The sequence below is a fragment of the Macrosteles quadrilineatus genome, unplaced genomic scaffold (assembly GCF_028750875.1).
Source record: "Macrosteles quadrilineatus isolate MER2022 unplaced genomic scaffold, UCM_ALF_1.0 Scaffold_2__2_contigs__length_208266976, whole genome shotgun sequence".
In the NCBI taxonomy this organism is placed as follows: domain Eukaryota; kingdom Metazoa; phylum Arthropoda; class Insecta; order Hemiptera; family Cicadellidae; genus Macrosteles; species Macrosteles quadrilineatus.
In genome coordinates, this window is record NW_026542595.1 from 207,391,310 (window position 1) to 207,412,001 (window position 20,692).

Below are 20,692 nucleotides of genomic sequence, written 5' to 3' on the forward strand. Positions count from 1 at the left end.
TATCTCTTATGTAAAATCAAATTCTTATAATTTATAAAATATTGTCATAAAATCTCAATAGATATAAACTTCCCCATCGAGATACCCAAGGTGGCAAAGGTAAGAAAACATTTTTCAAATTCTGCATGCAATAGCCTAAAACCACTGGTCTGGAGAAAAATAATATCCAGAGTAAAAACGTTTTAAAATTGCATAGCCTACATTTTTAAAACATCATAAAACGCAAGGTGTGCTTCCTAACAGATTATAACCGTCATGTTTAGGTTCAGGTCAGGTTCTTGGTCTGTAAAGATATAGGCACAATCAATACACTGCTTCATTGTGTATTTTTATTATTAAAACATATAAAAATACAACAAATATAAAACATTGATGCCTTTGGCACAAATGTAACATGATAAAAGGAATGGATGACTATGAGAGGATAGGTAACATCAGCCAATGTAAACATAAACTAAATAAAACATACTCCGCAAATCACAGGCTAAGTAATACAAATTCTATACAATTTCAGATAAAAATGCTGGAGCTAAAGCCGCTATAGATAACAAATACTCTTGTAACACTGTTTTTCTTAACAAATATTAATTTTTAAATAAAATAATAAACTAACAAAAACAAGCAGACATATCATGTTGTCTTTAAAAAATTGAGAGAATTGTCATAATTTTTGTTCTGGAAAATATAGGAAACTTTTTGTCATTTATACAAATATGTATTTACATTTTATACTCTATATAAATTTACACCCAAATGAATCAAATTCTCAAGTCGAATGGGGAAAAAATAGCACAGGTAAGCCTTTTTATGAGATTCACACATAACAACATAAATTGAATATTTTGACAGATTCTCGACATAAATCATCCACACACAGCTATATAACAAAGGAACTCTTTATACAATTATTTTCATGTTAAAAAAATTATGTGTTGGAAATAATATTTTCCAAATTTTTGGTCAGTTTATAGAGCTTTTTACTCCTTTATGATGTTAAATATGTAGGGCTATGCACAAAACTTGAATAGAGCTTTTTCAAAGCAGATTTTGCCAGCTTATAACACTTATCGATTCATTTAAGGCACTAAGTACAAAGCTATCAACATAGGCGTGTCCATGGACGGCACCCTTTTTAGAGCCAGACCTTTAAAAAAAAAAATAGTACTGAAAGGTCTGGCACGTCCATTTCCAAGATCCTGGAAACGCCTATGTGATATTAACGTCATCACAAAACCATTGTATTCCTCACACACTAAAATTGGCGGTATCTTATCAATAACAGTAGAAAAACTTAAAGTATTAAACTTAAGAAAAGAACAAAAAGTTAAATTCTATAATTAATAACTCAGCCTAAATCTAAATCACAGATATCTTTAATACTTAAAACAAAAGTTTTTCCAGCAGTGAATATGATGGAAATCAGTTCTCAGACCTTAAAATTGTCAAAATCATATTTGGTAGAGCCTTCCATAAAAATAATCTATACTACACATTAGTGGTTGGTTTTATTTTCAGAAGATTCTTCATTAAAGGAAAAATCTCACTTTATAAGATGGATCATTTTTGTTTCAACGTAAGTTGGTTAAATTGTTGTAGAGGCGCAGGCGAAAGTCAGTCTTGTTTGATAAGATTTTATACGATTAGGAACACTTAGAGAATGGCAATGCTGATTTACAGTCAGATTTGATATTCAGAAGATGAACCCTCTTCTATCCTGCTCAGCCTATCTCCTCTGCCTAGGAGTTTTACCTTTGACAACAGCACAGACACATTACCTGGTCGGTTCTGCTCCTCGGGTCGTTGGTTTTGACTAGATCCAAGTAGAGGATCTTCGATGGACCTCATCTCTACGTAGTCAGCGGACGACTTTCTCAGATCTTTAGCTTCTTGGCTGTAGTAGTAAGAGACTTTTTTAAACTCCTCATCGTGGAAGTATTCAAGTAACGTGACTATCTGCATGAACTTCATCCTCTGTGAGGGTTTTGCTTTCCAACAAGACACCATGATGTTCCGCAATGTCTCTGGACACTTGTTGGGTGTGTCGAGCTTTCGTCCGGCTATCACCTCTTGTAGGACTTGGTCGTTGCTGGATCCTTGATACGGCTGTTCTGCCAGGGTCGTTATCTCCCACAACACCACTCCGAAGCTCCACACGTCTGATTGGCTTGTAAACACTCCATCTTTCAAACTCTCGGGTGCCATCCATCTAATCGGTAGAAGACCTGTGCTGTTCTTTCTATAGTAGTCTGTTTCATAAACGTCTCGAGTCATTCCAAAATCTCCAACTTTAACAACGCAATCTTTATTTACCATACAGTTCCTCGCTGCCAAATCTCGATGAACATACTTTTTTGCTTCCATAAATGTCATTCCGTCAGCTATTTGAAGGGCCATGTTTATCATGGAAGCATAAGTGGGAGGATTAGAATCCCTTGTCGATCTAAGGTAAGTTTTAAGATCACCGAGCTCCATCAACTCCATGATAACCAACGGTGGATGTCCTTCCGAGACCACACCGAGCAAGTGGACGATGTGGTAAGCTTTGGAAACATTCTTCATCACAGATGCTTCGGTCAAAAATACAAAAGTGTCGTATGGAGAAGCGTTGTCGTTCACAGTCTTCACTGCACACGGGAGGTTTTTGGGTCTCAGGATACCTTGATAGACTTTCCCAAAAGCCCCTATACCTAGTTCACTCACAAGTTCCACACTTTCTCGAGATATTTCCCATTCATCTGGTATGTAATGGTAATCTGGATTGACTGAAGCGATTAATACGGGCCGTTTCTTTTTTATCAAGATCATAAAAATAAGTCCTATGAAAAATAAAAAACTGGACGTAATTATGGCTCCAAAAAGTGCATAAAAAACTGAAATAGGTGTGTTTGAAATCTTGAAATAAATATAATCTGAGAATTGACCTTTGCCAGCCAATGAGACTGCACGGACTCTGACTTTGTAAGCGCCTTCAGCCAGTCCTAAGATGGAGAACTTTCGGTGACTATACTCAAACTCAGTAGTAGTAATACATGTGACTATCGGGTTGGTATTGTCTGAACCTAAATTTATATGTTCAATCTCATAAGCTACTACTAAGCCATTAGGACTTGAGGGTTCAGTCCAATATAAAATTACAGAACTGTTTGACTCTTGATAAGATATAGAGCTGTCAATTCTATCTGCCAAGTCATCTTGCCTTGTTCTGACAGTGGCTATGTCCGTATTGCTGCAGCTGTTGTCTTCGGACTTGTCTGGTTCATTGGGATCTATTTCTCTGCAAGCTTTAATTGTTATTAAATAATCTTGAAAATGCAAAACCCCATCTATCATAAAGGTTGTCTTATTCCCAAGAACACTTGCTGTGAATATTTTGGTTTTTTTAAAGTCAATATTGTATGAGTTAGTTTTCTTGAGTTTTTGTACAGTCTTTATTGTGGCAGTCAAGTTCTTTTTAGCAGTATGCAGTAAGGGATCTTTGTAGACAAGTGAATAAAAACACGATTCACAAGAATGTATAGAGAAGTCTTTTTCAAGTGGGCAGTGATCAAAGTTTGAGCAAAGTTTTTCAAACCCATCTTTGGGTAAAAGTAGTTGCTTATTTTGACTTGCAGGGCAGCAGCTGTCTTCTTTGTTGTTAACATCTGTTACAGCTTGGTTATGTGTTTCAATCTCACTAGTGTAATCCAAAGGGTTTTCACAATAATTGCGAAGTTTGATTTGGGATTCATCATAATGTAGGCGCATCCAAGTTATAACAAATTTTTCTAGTTTTCCATTAATATGTTTCGGAGGTTCCCATTTCAATGTGATTTCTGAGCTTTTATTTGAGGATACAACAAAACTTTTCATTTCTGACGGTTTGGCCGGCAGTGTTTTTTCATAATACATTGAGCTTTTAGCACCATAGCGGTCTATAGTGTAAGTAGTTACATAAAAAGCATATTGAGTAAAAGGTTCAAGATCAGTGAGATTGACATGAAATCCTTTCTCGTCGTAACGGTCGGAAGGATCAATAGCAACATCTTTGGTCCTCCAACCGTAGTCAGAACACTGATCGAGATCATCAAACATTGTGATATTTTGATGCGAGGCTTTGGTAAAGTAAACGACATAACGAAGGATAGTCATGCCGTAGTTAAGTTTCAAATAAGGTACATTAATCTGTATTAAACAACTAGACTTAAACGTTACACTTAAATCTATTTCAGTCGCATTGCAAGGGAACTTATCCCCATTTGAGTCTTTTCCGACCTCCAAATTGCTGACATTCGTGTCATGGTGGATCACAGTCAACAGCCTATGAATGTGCTGAAGGCAAAGCTTAGGATTGTAGTGAAAAAACACTTTACCGTTCATGATTTTAAACCCACGCTTACTATCCCAATCCCACAGTTCTTGTAGGTTCGGATTTTCGAGTACCAAGAGAGAGTAATTGTCCCCAAACCCAGCATCACTTGATTTCCCATGAATAACAGTTAAATTCTTCAAAAACTTCAAATTCACTATAGGGAAACTCCTCACAATTTTCAGGTAGTTTTCTATTTCCTCGATGGACCCCAAGTTGTCTTCCAACTCCTTAAAGACAATCTTGGGTTTGCCAGTTCTGATGCTGATCTCCAGGGATCCCTGGATGTGAGTGCAGCCTCGTAGCATCTCAGCGTCTCCGATGTTCTCAATGGACTGTCCGTGGCACCACTTGTGGCACTTGCCTCCCTTGCACGGCACACAGGTTGTGCCAGCAGCATCAAACTCGTAGCCAGGAGGGCAGTTATCTGTGCAGGTGCCGTTGAACACGATGTACTTGGAGACTTGTGTTGAGAAGGACCTCAGTGCCTCGCTACTTGATCCTTTTGGCAAGTCAATTGCTGTACACTCCTCCCTCCTGATGCATCGTCGGTTCAGATACTGATATCTAAACAAAAGCATACATTTATTATTTTACAAATAGTCATAAACAGACACTAGTGCTTTTAAGAGATTATTAGTTAATCAATAAATGAATAAAAGGGCTAAGAGATGCTTCCCTTGAATTGTGCAGTAACTTCACAGACTTCTTCAGAATGGACCCGGACCCAGGGGTGTAAGAAGTTTTAGGTTTTTTGGGTGGTGTAAGGAAGAGATAAATATCTTGCACGGAGGGGGTAAGGGCACAATTATTTCGCGGGCCCTTGACTCATCACATGCTGACTGGAATATATCTTATCTATATAACGCTAATAAGGATCATGACTTTTGAGAAAACCGTAAACTGCACACTTGAATGAAAGGTCTAGATGTGAAATTTCCCCGAAAAATATCACTTTTTTGATAAATAACCTTCTTCTAGGACTTGATAACATTTTAAATACCTATTGAATTTATGTCATCTGTTTGATATGTTTTAATTTATAACTAACTTTTTATTTACTTTTTTCTGAGTAAATCTTTTGATTCTTATCATAGATTTTCCTATATTGCACCATGAAAATAATATATTTCATCACTAGGGCCAAAAGTGGCTCTTTTTATCCCGAGGTCAAGCCTTCTTACAATCGAGGTGAAGCCGAGGTCGGAAAGTGAGCGAGGGTTAAATAGACACTTTTTGCCCGTGTGGTGAACTATATTTTTGGTCATAATGCATAATTAATTAACGAAGTAAGATAGAAAACGAAATAATTTGTATGTAAAGATAACCTCTCAAAACGACTTCCATCTTGATTTCAATTCTGCTAATGCAAATAAAGCAGCTGTTTCGTAAGTGATTAAATCATTTTGTCTGTTACGATTGTGTTACAGTACATTATACCATCTAACGATCGACAACAATAAGATAACACCTTACCTAATAAACCAATCGATACATAATTTTGATCAATACGATTGCCACAATCGAAATTTAAAACTGTTTACAACAGCTGATTTTTACTTTCTAGGGACTAAAAATGATTGTTACTCCCAGGGGAAGTAAAAATGCTACTTTAGACCCGCAACACATGCATTGAAAACGGCTGTTTTTGCTGCAGTATGACGAAAAATAATTATTTCAGATGTGGTATCTATTTGCTTTTAGTGTTGAAAACTTGTAAATATTTATATCTTCCTAGTGATTGCATATTAGTCCGTTCCAAAAGATGTTTTTATGCTTGCTTAAATAAGAAGAAATAAACATTAAACAAACAAAGCATCCTCTACAAAAACCGAAAAAATATGTGTTAGCAGATACACATGTCTATAAATGTATAAAAAAGTACGTTTAGCTATGATAATACTAAGAGTACTAATTAATCGTTTGTATTGTAAAGAACTATATTTTTTTTTCTTCCCCTGACTTAGCACGGTAAAGCAACTAGTATGAATGGTACTACACATGCTCATACCATACTATTTCATTGAAATTAGATGGTAGGACATAAATTTTCAAACCCAAAAATGTCTTGATTGCTAGAATGGTCATGGCTTTCTCCCATCATGAAAGATTTAACATTTATATAATTTGTGTATTATTCCAGCTTTAAGAACGAATAATTAATAAATTAGTTTACTTTATGGTTGCCAGATTCTTGAAAAATTTTTGATTTTTTGCTCTATGATCATTTCGCCACAGGTGTTGTGTTATGTAATATAAACTGTGCTTCTGAAGATGCCACACATGTGGCAAAATGATCATCAGAGCAAAAAATCAACAATTTTTCAAGAATCTGGCAACCATAAGGTAAACCAATTTATTTAACATTTCTAAACTAAGATATATTTGAAATCAAGTAAAATTGTTATGAGACATTGAAGATTAACTTAAGCACTGTAAAAACTTTTTGCAATCATGAAATGGATTAGTGCTTTTTCATGCAATTTATAGATTGATGGTAAACTTTACACATTAGGAAAATTAAAACTTAATAAAACTAAGATTAAATTTAACCATTAACTTTGGAGAGTGATTAATGTTTTGAAGCTTGGCTGATGTGATGTAAACAGTGAATAATGAGTAGATATAATTATAGTTGTCAACTTGTTAATCTGTGGTTAAACTATGCAGCTCTAGTTATGTGGTAAGGGTACTTGATGTTGGAGGAGGGTAATGAAATCACAGTGTGTGTAAAGTGGGAAAAGTAGTCTTTGTGGTTAAGCCAGGGAGGGAGAAGGGAGGCAAACAAAAACTAACCTTTCCGAGATATACTAGACAAGAAAAGAGGGTAGGTGAAGAATCCAATGGGACTTATGACTGAGGACTACAGTCGGGCCAGGTGTAGGTCCTTGACAACTTGATTACGGTACAGTGGCAAAAGTCGCGTACGTCCTGTAGTCAGGAAGGTGGGATGAAGAATAGCTTAGCCCTATATATGGCTACAAACCATCGAAACCATCTTTAAAGATAATGTACGCAAATTTGTTGATGAGCGCACAGATACTTACGTTCCTAGAGGGCAGTTCTGGACACATTCACCATCAGAAGTGAGGACTCTACCACAGGAGTGACAGTTCCTAGGTCCTGGGCCAGAACATCCTCCTACACATAGAGGGTGACAGTGTGAGGACTCTGGCTGTACCTAAAACACAGATACACTGTATGTATAGCAGTAGTTTTGGAATGAGTTAAATTACTAAATCGGGAAATTTGTGAGTGTGTATTAGGGTAGTCGCATTTTTATATATTTTGTAATATACGTCTACACCCTGGTACCTGTTCGTACCTAAATAGAGGTGTGGTCTCCCTTTGCTTTCCCTGCTAACATGAGTTTAGCTGATTACCAGCATGAGGGAAACACCCCATTGCCTGGGCAGGTATTGTATGTGCTTAACAGTCTGAGAGTTATGATGGGACTTTTTGAGGACCTCACCAGGTATTCCATTAGGCCTAGGAATCCATTACAGGGATTACAGGGATACGTTAGTCTTTACCTCCTGAAGACTGAAGAGTGGGACGTCATCCACTCTTCGGAACTCCCCCAGTGGGTGAAGTGAGTCGAGTGTTTCAAGTAATCTTATGACTCATGACACTTACTCACAATCACACCCTATAGTTGTGTGTCTTGTTGACTCACCTGACACTCAGTTCTACTCCAGCACAGCCCCTGGGGACAATCTGCCTGGCAGCCTGGACAATCTGCGGAGTTCTTGTTCTTCGCCACATAGTTCTTGACTGGATCCCACCTAGCTATCGTCTCCCAGCTGACAGTGTTGACGTAGCACAATGCTGCAAATAAAAAATATTATTACTTTTTTTTCATTGGATTTTTTATTTGTTTTAGTAGCATTGGCATTTTTCTTCAAGTGAACAGTACAAACCCTGGTTTTGAACTATCTAACTTCTAATTTTTGTTAAATAGCATTAATTGATGCTCTAGTGAAAATTACATTTAGGTCGAAAAAATTACACACAACGGATTCATACAACCATATACAAAAGAATTGGTCTCTTTAAGCACTAATTGCACAGATAATTGTTGTGGAAAGTAATCTCCAAAACAGGGACATTTCTGAAGATATTGTCTGTTTTACTTTATAGGTGTTATCTACAGCTTAAGAAAATCTATAATGTTAGAACTTGATTTCAAAAACATCATCACTTCAATAACCAAATTGGATATTTCCACCTAAAACTCATACTCTAACATTTTTAACAAAAACAATACCCTCTTCACATACTGTATGTGTAGAGGGAAAAAGTAAAAAGGAGAAAAGGCAGAAGAAAGCCAGGATGCTAGTTACTGGAGGCCACCAACCTCTTAATGAAATGCTAGTTTTTCACACACTATCCTTATACTGTTACACTGAATCAATGGCAACTCAATTTCAAAGATTAAGGAAGGTTATTAATTTAGTAAGTTGTGTATGTAATGTCACCATAGCTCGATAATCGACAAATGCTTTCCTTCAGTTTGATGAATGAGTTTAATCTAAGCAAAAATATCCTAGGGCAAAAAATAATACTATTATACACCAAAACTTAAAACAGACACCTGATCAAGCATCTCAAGTTTCGTAGTTTTATTTTGTGCATTTGCATTTCACACCCAATAGCTCCAACTCGAAGGCTATAAAGTTGTTGATCGAACGACCCCCCTCCCCCTACCCACCTCACAGTCACAGGCTGATGCTGGTAATTTGCAGCATGTAAGCAACATAAACTAAGAAGTAAACACACAAAGAGCTCGCAGAGCTGCTAGTAGTGTGTGTAAACAAACATCTGTGTTTGTATACCTATGTATCCTAAGAAGAAAATCAGTGGATTACACTTCACACTGCGCTGCTGATTATAATCATTGATCTGACGTACACTGTGTGTATGGTCAATAGATGCAGACATTGATTCACAAGGTATAACCCTGAAAGGCACTGCTCCAAAACAGAGACTCAGTTTTAAAACTCTTTTTTCCGAGCAGTGTCTTTCAAAGTTAAACTAGTAAAGCAATGTCTGTATCTCTTGACTATACAAACAAAGCGTTCTTTGTGGACCAATGTCTTAGAGTCAGACTTTTTCGCAGCACTACCTTTTGGAGTAATGTGTTTTGGAGTAATGTTTCAGAATTATATATGTTTCGGAGTAATGTGTTTCAAAGTAAATGCCATGCACTGGTATAGTTGGGATTTTATTACCAACTGCGTCGTGCCATAGCACTTGCAATAACTTTTATGCCGTAGCTGAACAGCTCATTGTGTACCTTATCTACAGAGAGAGAGAACTATGAATTAACATATAGAGAAACCTTTTGTCACAACACAATAGTGAAAACGTTTATAATGTAAATTGTTATCAGTGCATTTCTAGAGCTTGTGTGTCAATTATATCTGCTCCTTAGAAACCAGATGCAGTCTTTGTTATCTCTGTTCCTTTATAATTTGCTCAACACTGTACTAATACCACAGAATGTTTATCTATGCTAATACCATTGTGTATACTTATGTTACATACCAGCATGTGTAACTATTCCATTTAAGTGGAGGTTAGTATATAGGTGAATGGGTCGCTGTGGGATACACTACTGTAAACATTTCATTTTTATTAGCGAATTTCCCATACAGGGAATAAGCTATTACTGCTATTACCGTAGGTCTCATGGTAAGACCTAGACCCGGGACCGATTTACTTACATGTTATAACTATTGGATCACCATTACGATAGACCCATGCTGCAATGGGTAAGACCTCAGGATAGAGTGTTATTTGACAATAGGTAATGACACGAAATGATACGAAAAAATAACAAAATCTTGTTAAACCACACGTTGTAAGACTTAAAAACGCAGTTCTTTTTCAATAGCTAGCGGTGGTTCGTTTGAAGCTCAAGAAAGAAGATGTAAAAATCTTGCATAACAGACTCTAAACGTCTTGTTTGCCCTAGAATGGTCTCTAATAGAATTGCTTCTTCGCTTCCGTCCTCTCTGAAACCTTATATCAGGAATACGAATACAATACCTTTAGAAATGCATTCTAGAAAATCTATCTCGTTTGAATACAGCAAAAATAGAAAAATTGTATACGACCCACAGATTGAAAATGAAGACATTGTATACGAAGTATCTGATCCACCACCAGAAAATAAAACAGTGTATGTATACTAGCTCTTGATCCGACGACCAACATTGATATTGAAAGACATTCTATACTAGATGCAACAGTTATAACACCCAAAACTGTATGATCATTTTAGTAAATCATTTTTATAAAGTTTTTATCCTCAAGTAATTGTATTTATTACCTGTGCGTTGCTGTTGAAAGTTGGTATTCGTGGGATTTGAACATAAATTTGCCTATTTTTTAACCAACCATGAAAATGTTTATGGTTTTTACTAAGGTCATTGGAATTTTTACGTTTTACGAAAGAAAACATTTCTCTGTGTGTTTTTGGTGGTTTTCCAGCTTAGGATGAGTATGTGTAGGTCAAACTAATCATGTTATATTTAGTTATTTTCTTATATGAGGTGGGAACAGATTCCAGATTTTAGAACTTCATGAAAGCTTATTGCGAGTAAAACCTTCCTGAATAATCCTTCAAACAACTACCATCACGAAAAAGAGCCACTTAAACTTTCAACAAAGAGTGATTGACTAGACCAGATAAAAGGTTTTCTCTCTGAGACATGTACAGTACCATAGATAAAAGAGTAGGTGTTGTACTCTTATCTTTAATCTATGCAGGTATAACTATGCTAACTAAACCGGATTAAAGTTATGTTTTTAGGAAAAAGCATTTAGCTTGGATTAAATAAATAAATATAGGATGGAGAGGACACAGCTAACTCACCTGATGAAAGGTTGCAGATGAGTCAAAGAACACATAAAATCACACACATAATTTACTTAATATTTCGCCTCTTTCAGAGGCTTCTTCAGAAGTAGGCCTAGATGGTAGTTACAAAACAACAGTTTAAATGACAACAACAGTTTAAACCGGATTAAAGTTATAGGTCAAGGCAACTTAACGGCTAGTTGGACGTGTTGTGCATATGTACCTTTGTGAAAATATTTGATTTTTATTTTAGCAAAGATAAATACCGTTTGTATAATGGATTTCCTGAAAATATCAAATTCTTTGTACTTATTTCCATTTGAGTGAACTATTAGATATTTTTAACAGTCTTTCAATTCCATTTAAGTGGAGGTTAGTATATAGGTGAATGGGTCGCTGTGGGATACACTACTGTAAACATTTCATTTTTATTAGCGAATTTCCCATACAGGGAATAAGCTATTACTGCTATTACCGTAGGTCTCATGGTAAGACCTAGACCCGGGACCGATTTACTTACATGTTATTCTTAAGGAGAATAAATAAACTGTTGTATTTTGCTTGTTTATTGATATTTTGAACCAAATTTGGGAATTTTGTTTATTTCATACTAAGCTATCAACATTGCAATATCAAACACGCCTCGATTTCTTCCCTGTAGCAGCAAACCTAAGTGCTCACTAAAATAATGTTATTTAAATAGGAAATAAATCTGACAATTTTTAGGGAATATTTTAGTAGAAATCCAGCCAGGTAAATAGAAATTCGCTTAGTCTGCAGGTTTGCTGCGGCGGGGGTATTTTTATAGTTTCGGATACTTTTATCATTCATTTCCGATACCTATACCAGGAGCTATAGATTACAGTTAATGTTCCTTTCAGCTTGGCTCGGTTAAAAACTCGATGTATACGACAGAAATCAGTAATTTGGACTTCAGCATTACCTATCAGTAACACAATTAATCTACGTTCATTTTCATTCTTAAATTGGTTAAAGCACTACAATCTGTATATAACTAGACAAAAAGAGTTAAATATAGACCGCCAGCTGTGCTGCGGTAACCATAGGTTCTGGCACACACCGCTGGGAGCGCTGTTTAGATACGGCCTACGCACTACGTAACTACATGGCGCTCCCAGAGGTGTGCGCCAGAACCTATGGTAACCATGGTAACCACAGCACGGCTGAGGGCTGACAGTCTATATGCTTCTTGTTGTCTATGATAATACTCTGTTACTCTCCGTAGTCAAAGACGGTGTTCCGAATGTGACTGCTTTGTAAACAGGATTCAAGTAATAGGCCAAGGCAACCTCTATTGCGGCAAGCAATCTTTTGTGCTCAAGATTGCGAACGTCGAGCCCTTCTTTCGAGGTTGTCCGGTTTCGGCGGTTGTTGGCCTACGGAAGATACCGCCTTCCTAGCAGCATTCTTACAAGACAATCCGGTTATAGATTTATGGCTCGATTTAAATACCGTTGTAAACACCGCTTATTGACCATGCATCGCCAATTGTTTGCTTTTAGCAGTGCTTGGAATTCCGACATCGGCCGGCAAAGCTATTGCAGTTTACTTATCGATGATTTATCGGTAAATCGGTAGGTGAATATAAAATGAAAGTTTATACTGTCGTTGTTAAAAAATATGTTACCAAATATTAGGATACAGCACTTATATATTATAAAAATAAAACGAACTAATATTGGTGAGGTTATTTTCTTACCTTGTTAAATCAATGGTTGATTAATCGCAGATAATGTCTACATAAGTTTTTATTTGTGAGTTGATTCTAGGTTAGGCCTTTACAAGTTGTGAAAAATATTAGATTCGTATTGATGTTTATTTTTATGTGTTAGGTAATGAATGCATTTTTTAATCGTGATTCCTATTTATTTACCATATTAAACTATATATTGGTATTTAAAAAAAAGTATTGGTCGTTACAGTTTTAGTGTTTTTCCTAACACAATTGGGAAATCACGCAGGACACTTTAAATGTACAGTAATTAAAAACTAACATATCTACATGTATGGTGGCATTTGAGTGGTTATGATTTAGAAAGTGAACCCTTGACATTTGAGCTGGTTCGTTCTCACCGTGACATTTTTATGTCATCAATTTATGACATCAGATGATCCATCACGACACAACCAATGAACAGATTGAAAAAGTATTGCAAACATATTACTGTACCAGGTGGTAAACTCATTTGAAACGAATAATTTTCAGGAAAATATGCTCAGGTGTTGCCACGCCGTGAAATACACCATAGAATTAAGGCAGAGATATTGTGATTAAAAATAGTCCCTTATAACAAATACATCATCCCTGAATTGTACCGTATTTGGATATAGTTTAAGAGTTGTGTAGTTACTATTGTAAGGAGAGTAATATATATTTAAATACATATTTAAATAGGTATATACGAGTCTAAGTGGCTAAGTAATAAGTGAAGGTACGCGTACTGAACGAAACACACTTAAAATTGTATTCGCCTAATTCATAAGGTTAAAAATGCATTAAATAACTATTCAATTTTGTCAACAATCAACCAACAACCTATTTTTGGAGGAAACTTTCGTTTCTTTCCAGGAGACCGACTCTCGTCGAGTAATAAAACCAGGAGAAAGGACTAAAGCTGTGTGTAGGCATGCAAGAACATTTTGATGGAGGCAGAGAAATAAATTCAAAGGAGGCAAATGTCTTACATTCTTACAAACTCATAAAGTCACACCTATTTGTTTAGAAACTAACAGTGGAGTTAGGGTTCGAACTCTTTTGTTGCATCTATTAACCGTTTACCGGTCAATATCACTAGTAACAAACAGTAAATATAACCAGAATCAAATTGTCTCAGAGCCGAGCCAGAAATGCCGCTTAGAAAGTCGCTTAGTCCGACAAAATCCAATATTGTAAGTTTTCTGTTTTAGCCCTTATCATCTTTAGTTAACTTGCACACTTTATAAAGTGACTTCGCCTAATACTCACCTAATTAATCGTCTTTGCTCGGACACCACATTTGGCTTCGGATGTTGGACGTTTATTTAGGCCAAAAGGAACGTTCATTCTGTTTGCTTATTAACCATATATTAACCATTAATTAGCTTAGCTTATTAACCATGTGTATGGTTACCAGAGCTCGCCGAATTAACCAAACACAACGGTAATTTTAGCTCCTTCCACAATGATCCATAATTTATTCTTTGTCTGAAATTCAAACGAGTGTGCACGTAGGTACAAAACACGATATAAAAAATGATATGATAATATACTATTTTACGATTTAAATTACGTTTCTAGGTACGCAAACAAAAACTCTGGCAATCGTAAAGACCACATAGTCATAAATGACACTTCACGCTGTCTGGGCTTTAAAACCTTATCAATGGTTTATCTATAGTCTGTAACAATAATAATGCTTTGAAATTCTGGATATTTAATAATTTTAATATGCTTGGTATGTGATGTAGTGGTAATGTACATGTGCGCTGACCTTGGGGAAGGCGGCCGCCGACCATCGATGTATAATAACTGTAGAGTATTATACATCGATGCCGCCGACACGTCGAAAATTGCATCTAACGGGATGTTCTGCTCGTTCTGCTAGAGTGGTCATGGAGCTAAAGTGCACTGTGAGAGTGAGAGAGCCGGTGGGATGGTGCAGAGGTGGTATGGCGGTGGTTGGCAGACAGTGGTATGGTGCATAAATGGTATGACAAGGACGAAATAATGGTGTATTGGAAACGGCATTTAAGCAGTACCATACGAATATATTATATCCTAGTATAAAACCGACTCATTACACTAATAACCCGAACCTCGTGTGGACAGTGAGAAAACTGTAGTTCATGATAATAGTTATCCTATACCTCTACCACCGTAAGCAACGATTCAAAATGTTTTCTGCGGGGGTGGTAAGTAGAGAACGTGAAAAATGTACAGGAAAAAAATTTAAAAAACTAAAAAAATATTTCTCTAAATAATATCACGTAAATACTAGGTACTGTAGTAACAAAATAAGACCACTGTAGTAGTGTAAACATTTCACTAAATAGGAATGAATTGTTATTGGGATCCATCGGAAAGTAGTGACAGAGTGTTTGTGCACCGTATCCATCTTTCTTATCTAAAGCTACTAGTTGAATTGATTCAATTTCGGCTGTAGTTTGATTGGCGAATGCAGTTTCAGATCCGACAGTTTTGTAAGCAGTTTAAATTCATACTGTTCATACTGTTCTATGAAATCGCGACCATACAAAGTAGGTATTTTAAGCCAAGTATGAATGGAGATGAGTGTAGGATGAGTGGCGCGATCTTGTAGTCTTGACTAAGGCCGACATTCCTTAGACACAGCTGTAATTAATAGCCCATACAGCTAATGGCAACTAAGGGACCTACAGTTTATAGTGGAATCCGAACCACATTTTTGCCTTGGTAATTACGAATTGGTCTAATTATCAGGATAGTACTGCGGATAGTCGTAGTACTCAACCGTGCGGACGTTAATCCACACCAGGGAGTATCGCATCCACAGTGCATCCATAGTGCCTATAAATATCCACAATTCGTGACCTCCTAGTAGCTAGATTACAAGATGACGCCACCCGTAGGTCATCGTGATATAGGTTCCGCGATGACGTTTCCCAGCGCAAGAGTTTTCCTAGAGCTTGAAAGGAAGAGTTTCTCATACTGTGGACCCTCATTGTACAAAGGTCTACCCGACAGCCGAAAGGTTGAAATCTAGCAAAACATTTAAAGAAACATTAAATATGTTTTTTTTACTGTCCAAGTGTATAACGGCCAAATAGTATAAGATAATAGCGACGAAAATGTTTCTGAAAAGCTGGTGTACCAGAGAAACGCTTAATAAAGTGGTTTTTATTTTTATAAAGCTTAGCGCTGGCATATACAAAACTAGTTCAGAAATAAATTAGGTATGCATAAGACTTTCTGTTGTGTGCAGGTAATGTAGTAAATTGGTCACAAGACGCCACGTAATCCCTCATTATTCTTATATAATGCAGCAATAGCATGATGGAACAGTGCTTGTGTTAAGGTAATGGTAATGCAACTTTGGCACGGGTTGGAAATAATGGGGATATCGATGATATTTTATAGTCTTCCAAACTCAACGTACCTTTACCTCTAAATTAATTGAACTAGCAAAAGGTCCATAAGTACTTATTACTAATGAGTTACACATGTGTCGCTTCGAACTCTTAAAAGCCAAGTGTTAAAGTAGGTGATTTAATTGATAACATACAGGCGTCAAGGATGTATTTTTAAGTATATGTATTTTTTAATCTAATATCATAAATATCCTGTAGGTTATTGCTGAGCAGCAATCAAAAATTGTCGAGATTATAATTTACTAAACAACTATACATATTCAGTTAATAGCGGTACATCTAATTTTCATATTTTACATTTGTTTTAATATTGAAAAAGTTTTTTTGACAATTTTCTAGCCTGCGAAACAGCAGTTGTCGTTTTAAGATCAAGGAAGACCAAGTTTATGTGTTCAAGGTATAGGCCTACACTGGTTATTATTGTAAACGGCACGCCACTAAATACAGTGCCTGCCGCACAGACATGATCTTATCTATGGAAACAAGAACAACCTTGCTCTGTCTAGACACAACTTGATCCATGATTTGAAAACGTATTACAACACGAAGTATCGCCGACTGGTTGTTTACGGGCTCCTACGGAATCTTACGGGTTCTTCTGCAGAACCCCTGCACTTTCTGTGTGATGTGTTAAAACAAAACTTTATTAGGTGTTATTTCTAAAGACACCAGAGTGCATAAATAGACAAAGAGGACAGAATGAGCGTTGAACAAATGGGATTACTGCTTTGTCGCCCACTAAAATCAGCTGTTTCCATGGCTAGGGCCACTAAACTTTAGCCCAATAACCAAGGACAATCTGGGATCAGTTTCAAATTAAATAGGTACTGACTTTTTTCAGGAGTTACTAGCTAATTCCTTATTATTACGATGGTTTTGACACCACTCTAGGCCTACTAACCATCTACAGTACAAATTAGGTAATGCCACAGAAAAAAGCGTATACAGCCCCGTGCTACGCAACGGAAAGGGGATAATATACAAGCAAACGAGAATAAATGCGGTTCTTTTGATCTGCTGTATCAAGTTTCACACCAATTGTTAATTCTAAAATGAAATATAGGCCTAATTTCACCACTTAATGTGGTCACATTTTTTCCTTAAATTACATCAAGGATTTAAATGTCAATGTCTAACTATACTATACTATGGTAAGGTGCAACAAGTAGTATCATTGACTTTAGTATGTAACAAGCATCAAGTCGCTTTGATGCTTGTTTACAAATACTGTAACTATTATATTCAATTTAAAAAGATAAACTTATTTTAAAGTGAAGATCTACTTACTTTTTAAACCCTACATGTATTTGAAGCCTATAAATTCAAAATAAAATAAAAACATACAAAAAATAAAATAAAACATACAATTAATTACTTTAAAATGTTGTTTCAACACGTTTTTCAAGAGCTGGATTATTTACTCATTCTAATGGTAATTGTATTCATAAAAATAACATGAAAACTTTGGAAGTCAAAGGAGCGAAGCCCTAGAAGAGTTTATAAAATGAAAATTGGTCTGTCTATCTGAGAGGTATTGGCTATATTCCTGCAAGACGTCAGTTCAAATAATACAAGTAAGTATCGAAGTATCATATCCACAAAGATCCTCAGTACAATATTAAGATAACAACGTAGGAATGTGTTTGTTTGTGTATTATCTTTTTGTAACTTATCAAAATAGATAAGAGTTGTCAGAGTTATCTGTTGTCAGTTAACTGGCCATTACATTCTTATCAACGGGTGCGTCGCCGCGTGTAGTAGCAGTTGCGCCGAGTAGCATTTGCGCCGCGGATTAAACCGTGCTTCCAGCGCCGCGGAGTTTGATTAGTTCAATGATGCAGAAGTGACGAGGGTCATAATTACTTACACATTACTTGACTGAGTTGCTTGTAAATAGTGTCGTTTTCCATACTCCTAATTAACTTGTAGTAGTAGTGCACTGTTGCACAAAAAAAAAGATGAAACACTTGTATACCACCACATGCAGTATTGAGTTAGTATAGATATTTTTCCTGAGCTATAATTATTATGACCAGTAGATATTGTCTACTTATCACATTACTAATTTAGAAGAAAGGGGGACTTTTGTTTTCCTATGAAATTTTTAGAAAATAGTTGCACCAGGATAGTCTGCGGTGCTATGTGGAATGCAAACAGCTCGTCATATTGGTATTAGGGGGATTTGCTAGGGGTATATATCCCCATACCTTTCGTAGTAACCCACTCCCTAATGTTACCTTTGGTCACTCAATGGTGTTGTCATTGTCAGTTTTGAGTAGAATTTAGCAAAATGAACATCGTAGAATCCACAAAGAAGGGCTCGGTTTTCAATCATTTCGTCTACTACAATTCTGTAGCCTACATTATATCATCGATATGTCGCACAATTGATAAGAATGCAACAATAAGCTACAATAAAACCTTTCTGAAACCTCTAACCGAATAAATGAATCGATAAATAATGTCGAACCATGCAATTACTTACAATCGACATTTACAACTGTTCACAACAGTTGACTTGTACTCCCTAGGGACTAAAAAGGCTTTTTACAACTGGTGATTAAAAACGTTATATAGTTTAGACCCATATGGTTTCGTCTTTTGTTTGCTATCTAAAGGTTACATCGAAGTGAAGGATCACGGGTTCATACATAAAACCCCATAATAAAAAGGTTTGTCATAATTACAGGTTCTAAAAAAGTTAACCATGTAAATAAATCAATAACTTTGAGGGGGGGGGGCAAGCCCAAATTGACACTTTTAGCTACCATTCGTCCCTCTGCTATACCATAAGATGTACAAGGACACCTACATCGAAAACATTGGTTAATCAAAACGGGTTGAAAGTTATTTCACAAAAAAAACCTTATGGTATCAGGTTCACAGTTTCATTGTGTGATAACACTTAACTAAACAGACAATACCCCCGCCACAGCAAACCTGCCGACTAAGTGAATTTCCATTTGTCTGAATTGATTTTCAATTGAATGTATGTAAATAAAATTAGGTTTAACGAGTACCTAGGTTAGCTGCTACAAGGAAACTATTAAAGTGGAGTTTTAGTAAAACATGAATAGCATGTATAGTTTTAGTATAAAATAAATAAATTTGCAAAGTTTGATCAAAATATATCCATAAACAAGCAAACTAAAATTACTCAAGTTATCGCGTTCACGGACGTATATAAATCTATACAAAATGAAAAAGTGAATTGGTCACGGGCCTAGGTCTTACGGTGCCACCTACGGTAATAACATCAATTTTTTGCGAATTTACATTATGGTACAGAAGACGTTAGTATCGTTAATTTATTTATATTATACCTATATGTGTAGGCAAATAGCAACAGGTTTCATTCCAATATCGGTGGTTCGTAAACTTAATCCAGGTGATTCAACCTTATACATTCATTTGTCGAATCATTTGTAATCATTTGTTGTTTATTTGTAATCAAAATCGTACGAGAAGCGATAAGCATAGGCCGGGAGCACGCCCGAGTTCACGTGCAAACCTCGCACTGTCAAGTTGATGATTTTTAAAATATTCGTGGGAAATGGATGGGGATTTGTAATGTTTATTGAGTTGTATAATAGTATTGAACATTTGCATGGGCTTGTATAGGCCGAAAGCAGGGTCATTAGAAAATGGCAAAAAAAAACTCACCCATGTTATTCTTATGGAGAAAAAGTGCCTAAAGTGAGGTTATATTATACCTACTGTACTTTATATTTAATGGGTCAGTAAATGAAAGAATTAGCTTTTTAGCTTGATTCCGAATATAGTATATGAGGATTATATGTAGGGATATGTAGGCAAATATCAGGATTTTTGGAATTAGTGGCGAAAAAATTATCTCCATGTTATTCTTATGGGGAAATACGCCTAAAGTGAGGTATATTTGTGGTAATTGCCACTACACGTTTTAGAGAGTTATTTTGTACAGTATTTCTAGACTTAAGATAAACTTAAATTGATATAAGGCCTGTCTCAACTCCCAGGCTTCACGAACCGCGATGTATACAGAACTGCCAAACCTGGTTCAGAAACAAACTAATTTTTTTCGTAATTTCCTCTCTTTTGAGTTATTGGTAATTAATTGGTTTTAGGTAGCCTTTATACTGAAACGGCGGAGTATACTGTGTATTGTTGTCAACCAGTGAACAATATTTGCAGATATTTGTGGTGGCATAAATTTTGCAGTTATTAGATTTAAAATTATGTATGTGTAACCATTAGCACGGGTCACGAGGTGACTGCATGCAACCACTTTACGCTGAAAGTAAAATGTGGTAGGAACTACGTCATCAATAATCATATTAGTGCAGTTGATTGGTTCCGCCTTTGTTAACCTGTCA

The 20,692-nt window shown here is 36.1% G+C and overlaps 1 protein-coding gene across 4 annotated transcripts in view; it reads right to left on the reverse strand.

Moving 5' to 3' along the window:
- Positions 1–307: 307 nt before the first annotated feature.
- Positions 308–20,692, reverse strand: part of LOC128986289 (insulin receptor-like) — a 75,152-nt gene continuing 54,767 nt past the window's right edge. For all 4 annotated transcript variants that reach the window (XM_054406578.1, XM_054406576.1, XM_054406575.1 and 1 more), the window contains 3 exons: positions 8,022–8,173; positions 7,393–7,526; positions 308–4,912 (listed from right to left, as the gene is read on the reverse strand). In XM_054406578.1, the coding sequence (XP_054262553.1) occupies positions 1,678–4,912; positions 7,393–7,526; positions 8,022–8,173 (3,521 nt within the window). In that variant the 3' untranslated portion in view covers positions 308–1,677. The remainder of the gene's footprint in view (positions 4,913–7,392; positions 7,527–8,021; positions 8,174–20,692) is intronic.